General features: G+C 40.5%; 1 protein-coding gene across 1 annotated transcript in view; it reads left to right on the forward strand.

Annotated features, from left to right (window-relative positions):
- The window catches only part of SHC4 (SHC adaptor protein 4), a gene marked incomplete at its 5' end in the record, with an annotated part of 83,868 nt that overhangs the window by 45,151 nt on the left and 26,355 nt on the right, over positions 1-12,362 (forward strand). The window contains 2 exons of the mRNA XM_039218056.1: positions 1,417-1,468; positions 11,924-12,047. Of these exons, the coding sequence (XP_039073987.1) occupies positions 1,417-1,468; positions 11,924-12,047 (176 nt within the window). The remainder of the gene's footprint in view (positions 1-1,416; positions 1,469-11,923; positions 12,048-12,362) is intronic.

Here is a 12,362-nt window from a genome sequence, read left to right on the forward strand (position 1 = left end):
AAAACATTAAATGAAAAACAAAGTTTACTTGTCTTCCTCCTGTCAGCCCTGAGGACAGTCCTTGGTAATGCTTCTGTATCTATATATACTTTCTTTTTTTCAAAAATGCATTACAAGTATGTCAGGAATATATTTTCTTATATATTTTTTCACCATTTGGGCTTCACTTTTAACATTCTTTAGATTCTCCCAGATATAAGAACTATATCTGCTTTTAGAACTCTAAGACTGTTGGAGACAGTCTGGAGGATGAGGTCCCACAACCTCTTTCCCATCACTGAAAGCTCCAGCTCATGTTGCTGGCATCGTACCATCGCTTCAATTTTAAAAAGAGCAGCCAAGCCCCCAGCAACTGTGGCTTTGCCTCTACATTAATATAAAATAAAGCTCACAGATACGACCTTATTTATTTACAAGATATTTCAAACATCCTATCTTTTAGCATAAGATAAATTTATTTAGGTGTTTGTTATTTTTTAAAATAACTGAAGACAAGTTATGCTGACCCTGAGAGCTGCTTCCTGTGTGTTTCACTGTGGGTTATTAAGTGATTGTCCTTGAGGGTATTACAAACGGGCTTTTATTTCCTGCCAGTTGATTGCATCTTCCCTCTGGAGAGGCATACTTCTAATCTGCAAATGGCGTTGTGTGTATTTTTTTCCCTGAGAACTGAGATAACAAAAAGCATCTTTAATTATTAAGATCTTATCATTCATCAGTTTACTGTTTTCAATAAAAGTCAGAATTACCAAGTGGCTTTTTGTTTGTTTTTACAACGTCAGCAACACCTGTTTTTGAAATCCTTAGAGTTTTCATGGGTTCTTGTTTTCAAAAATGATTTTTTCCTTTCTACATAATGATCAAATAAAAATGCTTTGTATTTTTGCTTTATTTCTTAAGTTAACTTGCCCTGCACTCGAGCAAGCTAACAACCACAAAAACTAATATGTCTCTTTAATTGACTTATTTTCTGACATACATGGTGTCTGTCTGCGCAACTGAGAAATCATGGTGCCGTCTCCCAGTTTATGACTCCTTTGTGACTGAGTCACCCCTGGTATTTCACCTTTCCATAAAAGAGAGAGTCATGGTCCCTTACCATTTTTTAAGAATATATGTACCAATATATTCCCTATCTGGATTTTTTTTTTTATTCTTAGTAAGTATCACTAAATCTGCCTTTAAATGTTTAATTTTCAACTTCTCTCTACAAGGGGCAGAGAATCGGGACCCCGCAATTGCTAAACTACCCAGGGTATATTTATGTTCTATTTTAGGATGCTTTCCTTTTGCCTTTAAATAGAAACATTTGTATTTAAGTCCTTACCTCAGTATCATGTGCTAAATGTACTCTTATCTTTCAATAGTACAATCCATTCATTTTAAATGCAATCATTTTCCCTTTTTTTTTTATAGGATACCACAGACTATGTTGCCTACGTAGCTAAAGATCCAGTTAATCAACGAGGTATGGAAAGCAACTTCTAGATTTTCTTAAGAGCTGGTTTATACCAACTTTAAAATGTAACAAGCAGTTTTTTTTTTTTCAATATACAGGGTGATGAGGATCACTAGAGTGCTGTATTGGGCTCTAGAAATATTTTGTGAATTTGAGTTGGAAATAAATAGCACTGCTAGCAGAGCAAAGTATGTAGCTGGGATTTAGATCCCAGTCATCTGAGGGACCCTTACACCAAAAGGCTTATTACCTATTTGTATAATCAAAAGAGAAGCTGTTCTGGTTATAATAATAGAAGGAGCTGGCCGCTGCATCCCCAGTAGATGAATGAACTACATAGAGACCCAAGCCAGTGAGGTTATTGGCCCGCATTGGTCTCAGCAAGTGTGTGTGTGCGCGTGCGCACACACATGTGCACATGTGCATGCAACAAACATATGTGTGTCGAGCCTGTGCCTTTACTGTTTAAGAGTCTGGCATGTCATTTTGAGTGTTTGGCTTCTTCTCATATTTTGGATCTCAGCTTCAGTGTCTTCAGAGAGACCTTCTCTGACTGATCGCACCTCCTATCTCCAGTAGTGTATCCCACCTTATTGCATCATAATACTTTATGTCTCTTCTTATTAGCACTTATCCACATTTTTGTTACTTTACTTACCATTTTGTCAATGTGTTCAACATCTTCCCTTTCTACTGAAACCTCCATGAGGCCAGGAACATGTTTACCTCATTCACTGTTGTTTCCAAAGCACTTACCACAAAGCCAAGCACATAGGTGTTGCAACAAAAAAACTGTTTTTGTTGAGTATCTCAGTGAATGGAAGAGTAGGTTGCTGGGACTTCTCATCCCAGGATTTACCAAGTTTACCAAAGAACTCATCTCCCAGTCAAACTTTGGGTGAAGGGCCTGAGGTTCCTTAGTCATTGGACCTCTTTAGACAGACATGGTTATTGTTGCCTCTCGTCCCTAATTCTGAGACATTCAGATTCCTCGTAAGGATGAGTCTTAGGTTGCTTCTTCTCCTTGACTGGAACCTATTAGGGTGGCATCCTCCTCCACCACAGGGATAGTTTGCCCCAACACGCTTATTAAGTACACATGGAGGAGAATTTGGAAATTCAAAGAGCTGGTGAAACAAAGATGGAAATGTACTGGGGGAGACAAATGAGTAGAATGTATTTACTAGAAAGCAGACTGGATACGGAGAAAAAAAAGTCTAAAAGGCATCCAGAGGGCAGATGGGAGAGAGCTGATAAATAGGGACTTAATCTTCAAGCAAATGGGAGGAGAATGCTGTTGACAGAGCAGAGCTTCACAAAGTTTGATTTGGGAGCAGAATGGATTCAGAAAGAAACATAAAGCAGGGGGGTCTATTTGGGAGCTATTATTCCAGTAAACAATGAAATGATGAGAGGGGGCCTGAGTGGCTCAGTTGGTTAAGCTTTTGACTCTTGATTTTGGCTCAGGTCATGATCTCATGGTCTGTGGGATCGATCCCGCGCCTCGGGCTCTGTGCTAACAGCTTGGAGCCTGCTTGTGATTCTCTCTCTCATGCTCTCTGTCTGTCTGTCTGTCTGTCTCTTTCTCTCAAAATAAATAAAACATGAAAAGAAAAGAAATGATGAGGACAAGCTGCTAACACAGAACCTGGCATGTAGTAGATACTCGGTAAATGCTTGCCAAAAGAACACAGCTCGATGACATGGAAAGGAAGAAACAGGTGACAAGTACGACACAATCCTTGGTTGCAACTGGCTCATTGTAAACTGTATAAAGAGGAAAGGATAATCACCAAAGATGAGTAGGAGAGACAGGAACTAGTGAGGAGAACGGGGGTGTAGGAATGAAATACAACAAAAGATACCAGAAAAGAGCAACCTCTTTTAGTTAAGCCTGCGTCTCCCGAAAGAGTAACTGCATGCTATTTTGGGGAAGGCCTCTGAACAACAAAGCCTTTTCTCTCAATCTGAAAAGACAAGGTGAGAGAAAGAACAAATAGAGCAGGAAATCTAGATGTTTGGTAACTTTACCATCAGTCCCTGAACAGCTCAGGAATGTCATCGCTCTTCAGTAAGCAGTGGTGAGGAGTTCAAAGATTCAAATCAGTTGCTTGCTTTCTTCTTTAGGGGAATGGGTCTACCTACAAGGTAGATGACTTAGAAACAGGGTAATTTTCTCGGATTACTAAGTTAGCATCTCCTCTTCCTTATGCCTCCTTTTCCAGTCTCCCTGTTCCCTTTCTTATTTATCTTAGTTATAGAAACTTCTGTGAGAAGCCACTCTGTTGCCAACATACCCCCTACTTGCACACCTCTGTGGTGTTAAATCCTTTCCACTCACCTTAGCCCCTGGACTTTAATCTCTGCACAGAGGTGCTGACATAGTTTTCAAGCTCACAAATAATTATTAATTACACACTAATATGAAAGGAACTGAGGTCACCATTGTGGGGGGAAAAGAATTCCTGACTAGCCTTGGGCTCATCATTTAGTAGGAGAGAGACACATGGCATGTAAGATGTGCCTGGAAAAGGAGGGGGTCCTGGACAACAGTGTGTGGAACATAGCTGGAGCTCAGTCAAGATTTGTGGGAGAAATAAATACAGGACCAGGTGAAAGAGTCCTGTAATGATAGCTCACAGCTATGTGTTGGGGTGGTATGGGAGTGTGTATGGAAGGCTGGGGTCGCAGCGAAGGGAAGCAGTAGAAGTAGGGGAGCCATGGCCGAAGAGTTAGGTCAGAAACAGTGTAGAGGGCTTTGTATGCTGGCCAGAAGGCCACGGCGTGCCATTAAAGATTTTGAGCTTTATAACCATTATTCTGGTTTCTGCCTTTTTGCTGAAATTGCAAAATAATATTTTCGGGCATTTGTATCTGTGCAAATGATACTAGAGGACAGAAAGCCACCTGGAATTGTAGAGTCCAATTTAGAGGACATCTCATTAGTCCTGGGCAGGAGTGGTAATGTTTACATTGCATTGGGGGAGGTAGGGACAGTTTGGACGAATATAGGAACTAGTGGAACTTGGCAACAATTTAGATATGAAGGTTGATGAAAAAATAGAAATCAGATGTTCCTGAGGACTTAATGAGATATTATTTACAAGGCAAATACCTCCATATTTGGCTCATAGTAAGTATACAATAAATGGTAGCTATCATCATCATCATCTTCATCATCATCATCATCATCATCATCATCATCATCATTCTGTGTGATTTGGACTGGTGTTGCCATTAAAGAAACAGGGATTATGACAAATTGGAAAAAGATAATCCACTAGAGAAATGGGCAGGGAGATCTACCATTTATTGCATGCCCACCATGTGGTAGGCATTGTCTCATTTCATCCTCACAACCACTCTCGGAGGTCGATATTAATTTATTCCTTTGTTACCAAAGCAAACCCTGGAGTTGAGAAAGTGAGATCATTTTCCTAAGTTTAGCCAGCTTATAAGCAAGTAAATCAATTAGGGGTCCTGAGCACATCTGTACAAAAGAACATTACAAGGTACCAAGAAACATTAAAAAAAAATTTAAAAGCTTACTAGCTACCTTGTTAGCAATCAACTTATAAATAGACCTCATATTTCATCTTCAAATTTCAAATATTGAAAATGGAACAATGCTGGTAGGACTATAGATCTGAACTTTTTCAAGAGCAAGATGATAATTTGCACCCAAAGACTTAAAAAGGGAAATACTTTTGAGCCAGCAATTTAACTTCTAAGGAAATAATTAAGACATGTACAAAGATGAAACAATAAAGATTGCTGTCATGTGTTATTTATGTAACAGAAAAAATAAAATTAATTTAATATTCATAAATGCCAAATTATTTAAATGAATCCATAGAATGTACTACCATGCAACAATTTAAAGCTAATGTTAGCGTGAACAATGACACGGAGAAAATGTTGACAATGTTATTTAGTGCAAAAGGCAGATTGTGAAATAAGGGGTATAGCATGACCCCAGGTAATTTTTTGTAGGAAGATATAGTTAGAAGAAAGATTGGAAAGATTAGTAAGAAAGAGATGTCAAAATATTAATAGTAGTTATCTTTAGATAGTGAGATTTACATAATTTTTTTCCTTGGTGCCTTTTTATTTTCTGTAACTGCTGCAATGAATATTTGTTGTATTTGTAAAAAGGAAAAAAATGTTCTAAATCCTTGAATAAATAAAGAAAACAGTGAAACCAGAAAAAAGCTGTTATAGAATTACTAGTGAGTTTGGTTCAGTTGGGGAACATGTTCCGCAGGCAGGAGAAGCTCAGGGTGTGGGAGGGGGCAAGGTGGGAGCAGAGATGGAGGGGATGGGAATGTGGGGGTGGAGAGACAGAGACAGAGGCAGACCAGACCTTCAGGTGGAGGTTGGGAAACACTGCCACTTCCTAGCTCTAAGAGTAAGGAGGAACCGGGAAAGAAGAGGGCTGAGGCTCTCGGGGAGTGGTAAGAGGAGACCATAAAGGGCCAGAGGAGTAGGCAGGACGAGAGACAATCGGGAGATCAGTATCACCTGAGAAGGAGGAAGAGCAAAATTCTCTGGGAGAAGACACCTTGGAGTAAGACACCCCAGAAAGTCACATACTGAACAGGAGTGAGGGGGAGTGAAGGTGGAAAATGTCTTTTACTGTGGCAGTTCACAGGCCCTAGGTGCCCCTGGGAAGCATGATGTCAGTGGATGGGTGAGGGCACCCCGGACCTCCGGGGTGAGGAAGAGCCTGGCTGGCAGGCAGAGGAGTCCAGGCTCCATTCTAAGAACCCTGAATGTTCCCACTGTCTCGCATTTGCCTGATTTGCTTTTAGCATTAGTAGATTCAAGTCAGGGCAGTTGCTACTTTATTTTTCCATCTCGACTGGGACCCTTTAGTGAAGTCCTCATTTTATAAAAGGCCTTTTCTGTAGAAAAGGTAAGTCACTCTAAGAATATTTTGAGTTTACTTAGGGACTAATACGGCTCTCCCCATAATGCGTATTCTCTTCACCTCTCCCTCCAAATGCGTAGTAGTCCAAGGGAGGTTTACATAGTTTCTCTGAATCTAGTGTGTGAAAAGGAGCCAGGTTATCTGGGTATAGGAAGGCCATGGTTTTCAGTCTCTGAAGAAAGTTAAAAAAATTTTTATTAAGACCATAAAAGTAGTTTATTTTTTTTTAATTTTTAAAATGTTTTATTTATTTCTGAGAGAGAGGGAGAGACAGCATGAGCAGGGGAGGGTCAGAGAGAGAAGGGAGACACAGAATCTGAGGCAGGCTCCAGGCTCTGAGCTGCCTGTCAGCACAGAGCCTGACGCGGGACTCGAACCCACGAACATGAGATCATGACCTGAGCTGAAGTCAGATGCTCAACCAACTGAGCCACCCAGGCGCCCCAACCATAAAAGTAATTTAAATTAGCCTATTTATTTACATTTATGCTATGGTTATAAAATATATGCACTACTGCCCTGGTGACATCAGTTTACTGTGGATTGACTGATGGCTTGCTGCTTTGGGAAGCTTCCTAAACTGGGAACAGACTCCTTGCGTAAGTACCACAGCACCATCTGGTGGTTGACCTGAGAAGCTGCACTTTTGAATTTCTACTTTATTTAAAAAAACACAAAAAACAGAAACAAAACAAAAAGCCCTGGTCTATTAAAATAAATATAAAATGAGTAAAGAAGTGCCTGTTATACTTTAAGAATAGCTCTCAGCCTCTTGTCCATGAACATACAATTAGGAAACCAATGACAAAAAATTGAAGAATTTAAATCTAAGATTTTTAAAAAATCCTCCTTAATATAGGACCTGATACCCAAAGGTAGAGTTATGGGTCTGTCTGGCTATGAGGTGGAGTGAAAAGAACTCATATCCGCATCTGATTCCATCTCAGGCCTCCATGCAAAGTTATCATGTCACTGGAAAGTCACATTCTTTTTTGGCAATTGGGACTTTTTATATACTTGTCTTCCTACCTTCCCGTTAACTAAAGGTTGCTAAATTCTTGGCCATTCTGGCTGCTTAACTAAGCTTCTGGAGGTGGGTCTATCACTGGGAAATGGGCACATCTCTGTTTGATTCAAAGCCCATCCCTATTCTGGCCCATGACCAACCTCAAAAAGAAACGAGACCATTTTCTCAGAGTGGCATGTCGGTGACTAGCAACAACAGCATTATCACAACATGTGTGTTCACTGGAGCTAGTGAGGCTGTACAGAACATCTGCACAGGGTCAGCCTTTTTGTCCAATGTCATTCCTTACATGATGATGGGCACTACTGTTTGCTGTCTGTTTGATCTTCTCAAAAAAAAACATGGCAGCAATGAGGTCATCCAAAGCAAAGCAGAACATGTTGGTAGTGTCAGTCCAGGAACAGGACCAAATGCTCAGAGTATCAGAATAGGAAGAGTTGAGAGAAGTAAGAACACTTGAGATGTGAAAAGTGGTACAGGATGGCTGGTGGGTTTGGTTGTGTCCTTTGTTCCTGAGTACCCACATGCCACAAGAACCCACATGCCTGTTCCTCAAAAGACTGAAGCTTCTGTGACAGATGGAAGTTTGGATTTCCTTAAAGCAGCAAGGGACTTAAAAATCATCAGTGCCCTGGGGCGCCTGGGTGGCTCAGTTGGTTGAGTGTCCAGCTTCAGCTCAGGTCATGACCTAGCAGTCTGTGAGTTTGAGCCCCGCATCAGGCTCTGTGCCGACAGCTCAGAGCATGGAGCCGGCTTCGGATTCTGTGTCTCCCCCTCCCACTCTGCCCCTCCCCTGATCATTCTCTCTCTCTTTCTCTCTCTCTCAAAAATAGGTAAACATTAAAAAAATAATAATCACTGCCCTGTCTTGGCAGGTGAGGATACTGCTGCAGAGTCACTTGTTCAGGGTCATGCAGATGATGGCATAATTGGAATTTGGAACTTGAATCTGAATCTTTCCAGAGTTCTTTTAAGCATTCTTGTTTTCTCATTTCTTTTAAGGGAGACACACTTTCATGTTTCTGCGTGTGTGTGTGTGTATGTGTTTGAATTTCCTGCCTCTCTCATCTTCCTTGTTTTCATCTCTAGACATCTTCTTGAATCTAAGAAAAACATAAAATGGAAAAAATCGTATTCTGTGTTTAGATACGATTTGGGATCTTGACTTCATTTTGATTGGACCAGATAATTATGAGATGAAAAACAAAAGAATTCAAGGGAATTACCTTTTTTAATCATAATGTAGCACAACTTCTCTTGGGTCAGCTGGAGAGCACATTTCCAAGGGCATTTTGCAGGTTTAAGTGTGTCTCCATGAGTAAACCAAGCAATGCTTCACGCCCCCCCCCCCGCCCCCCCAATGGCTGTCCCACTGCAGGGATCACCGAAGGTGTCATTTCAATGCAATTGAAGACAACTTCCCACACTAGAATTATTGATGTGATTCAGGACGATCAGTATGTAGTCCTTCAAACACAATTTTTAAAACACCTTCTTATGTGTTGGTCGTGTGTGGAGCTACTGCAGAGAGAAAGAAGGGTCAATTTAAAATAGCAGTCTAAAGATAGATCAAACATTTTCCTTTGGTGGAAAGGATATACATCTATAGACATTCTTTTTTTCATTTTTTAAATGTTTTTTTAATTTATTTTTGAGAGAGAGAGAGAGCATGCGAATTGGGGAGGGATAAAGAGAAAGGGAGACAGAATCTGAAGCAGGCTCCAGGCTCTGAGCTGTCAGCACAGAGCCCCACAGGGGGCCCAAACCCACAAACTATGAGATCATGACCTGAGCTGAAGTTGGATGGTTAACAGACGGAGCCACTCAGGTGCCTTCATCTATAAAAGTTCTTAATCGGATTTTCTTTCTTTTTTTTTAAAAATAGTTTATTGTCAAGTTGGTTTCCATATAACACCCAGTGCTCATCCCTACAAGTGCCCTCCTCCTTGCCCATCACCCCCCTTCCCCTCTCCGCCACCCCCATCAGCCCTCAGTTTGTTTTTGGCATTCAAGAGTCTCTCATGGTTTGCCTCCCTCCCTCTCTCCAACTATTTTTCCCCTTCTTCTCCCCTTAATCGGATTTTCAAAACTAGAATTAGCTCCTAAGTCTATATCAGAATCCAAGTTGCTTCTTTAAAGGGATAACCTTCTAAGAAATGGTAATGACAATTCTTTTAGAGATTACACCTTAGCATTGTTCGATTTAGTAATACTACCCTCCCCCTCCGACACACACATGCATGCACACACAAACACATGCTTTCTAAAAATTTCATTTGGGGCACCTGGGTGGCTCAGTTGTAGGTGTCTGACTTCAGCTCAGGTCATGATCTCATGGTTCATGAGCTGGAGCCCCGTATTGAGCTCTTATTACAGAGCCTGCTTCAGATCATCTGTCTGTCTGTCTGTCTCTCTTCCTTTTCCTTTGCTCTTTCTCTCTCTCAAAAATAAATAAAAATAAACATATTAAAGAACCTATAAAAATTTTATTTAAATCCTTAAAAGTCAACTCGATTCTGGAATGAGAATTATTTGAGATTCCTTGAGATTATTATTTTTTAAATTTATTTATTTTGAGAGAGAGGGCAGGGAGGGGCAGAGAGAGGGAGAGAGAGAGAATCCCAAGTATGCTCTGCACTGCCAGTGCAGAGCCCAGTGCTGGCCTTGGACACACGAACTGGGAGGTCATGACCTGAGCCAAAGTCAGAGGCTTAACCGATGCCCCTTCTTGGGATGATCATTAACATAAAGCTAAGAAAAGAAACACCGTTGTAGACACTACTATTGTGTACTGTTACAGGCTTTGAAAATTCTGTCAGATGTAAATGAATTGCCTTTTACTTTACATAAATACAAAGTCTTTTCCAAGAGAATGCAAAAGCATAAAACCAGGCTTCCAAGTCAGCACAGTTAACTCATTCCAAAAAGACACCTCTCCCCTCAGGTGTCCCTTTTAGTAAGATGCCCCACTGTTGGCTCCACAGTTCCTGAGACCCAGGAAGCTTCTTGGGCATCTACTCTAATCCCCCACACACTCGCTTAAGCTCTTCTCAGAGAACAGCTAACAGTTTTTACAATGTTCTTGTGTATATTTAACTGTTATCAAGCCTTTTCTCATCCCTCCATTCTTCAGGCTATGCAAACCAATATGTATAGTAAAGATTTTATTTCTCATGAGACTTACGGCCTCTATAAGTCATTCTGATGAAATGTCCATTTCAATTTAATCTCCATATTGCAGGCCCTAAGCAAGACCCCATACTCTCACCAAAGCAAAAATGATATTTCATATGGTGGGAGGTGAATTTGTAGTCTCTCCACATAAGAGACTCACTCCTGTTTTTATGTAGTAGCAGCAGCAGATTTGCTCATTTGTGATATTCTGTCAGCTGTCCCCTCCATAATTTATTTCTTTACATTACTTGTGAAAATCCCCCTCTTCCCAGTGCCAGATTCTCAGAGAAGGTATCTGATAAAAAAAAATTTTAATATCTTCTGGCCATGCCATCATCACAGAATCTTGTTTTTAATGCTTAATGGAGATAGTTCTTTAGTAGGGTTGTGAAGACAGGGGTTATCATACCAGCACTGCTTTATAATAGCAATGACATGGGGCACCTGATTGACTCAGTTGGCTAAGTGTCACACTTAGACTCAGGTCATGATCTCAGGGTTTGTGAGTTCGAACCCTGCTTTGGGCTCTCTGCTCTCTGCAGAGTCCACTTTTGGATCCTTTGTCCCTCCCTCTTTCTGCCCCTCCCCTGCTCACACATGCTCTAAAAATTAAAAAATTAAAAAAAAAATAGCAATGACAAGGGCACCTGGATGACTCAGTCAGTTAAGCATCTGACTTCGGCTCAGGTCATGCTCTCGTGGTTCATGAGTTCGAGTCCCAAGTCAGGCTCTGTGCTGACAGCTTGGAGCCTGGAGCCTGCTTAGATTCTGTGCCTCCTTCTCTCTCTACCTCTACCCTCCCCCCCCAAATAAATGAATGTTAAAAAATTTTTTAAAAATAGCAATGACAAGGCAAAGGGGTATTATAAAGCTCCTGCCTTCACCAGCAGCTCATTCCCCCACTTTGAGGGAGGGGAGGAGATTTGAAAAGTTATATTTTTGCAAAGACAACAGCACAAGCCTCATCTTCCTGTCAAATTGCTGCCCTCAACATCTCCGGTATTGAATTCTAGAGCTAACATTGAACATGAGTCATGTTATTGGTTAGGATCAATCTGGTTTTATGAAAATGCGGGCCCCCAAAAACCTGTCTGGAGACCAAAATCTGTCAGTGTTTTGACATATTTAAATGTAAACCATGAATGTTATTTTTCTCTTTGATGCAAATGATATATGAGGTATTCATTTCTGCTGTTTCAGAGCTGAAGAGAGCTTATAAACCTACTCCCTTTTCTTCAAGCACCAGTTCATGTTCTGGAAATATTTTGACTTTGTTATAACCTTTTTCTTGTTGAAAATTTATTACAGTTTCTTTCTGTTCGTTCACTTGCAGCCTGCCACATATTGGAATGCCGCAGTGGAATGGCCCAAGATGTCATCAGCACCATAGGGCAGGCTTTTGAACTCCGGTTTAAACAGTATTTGAAAAATCCTTCTTTGAACACTTCTTGTGAAAGGTCAGCCAAGAGTTCTATAATTATTTGACTTGCTATATTTATTTTGCTTTATTTTCAAATTCATATGGCATTTTCAAACTGACCAATGAAATTAGTATTTTTTTTTTCTTACAAATAGGCAGTTTTGGTACAAACTAATAATAACATTTTCTATTTTTCTTCCTCTTATATTTGTCCAGACGTTTCCTCTTGCTTTATATCAGAATTAAAGGGGACACTCTAAGAAGGGGTCTGCCCTATTTCTCTGATCTCATACAGAGCTATGAATTAATTAAGTAGTATCATAAAATAATAGATGTCACATGTCTCAGAATT

This window comes from Hyaena hyaena, unplaced genomic scaffold (genome assembly GCF_003009895.1).
Source record: "Hyaena hyaena isolate Hyena2069 unplaced genomic scaffold, ASM300989v1 scaffold_730, whole genome shotgun sequence".
NCBI classification, from domain to species: Eukaryota; Metazoa; Chordata; class Mammalia; order Carnivora; family Hyaenidae; genus Hyaena; species Hyaena hyaena.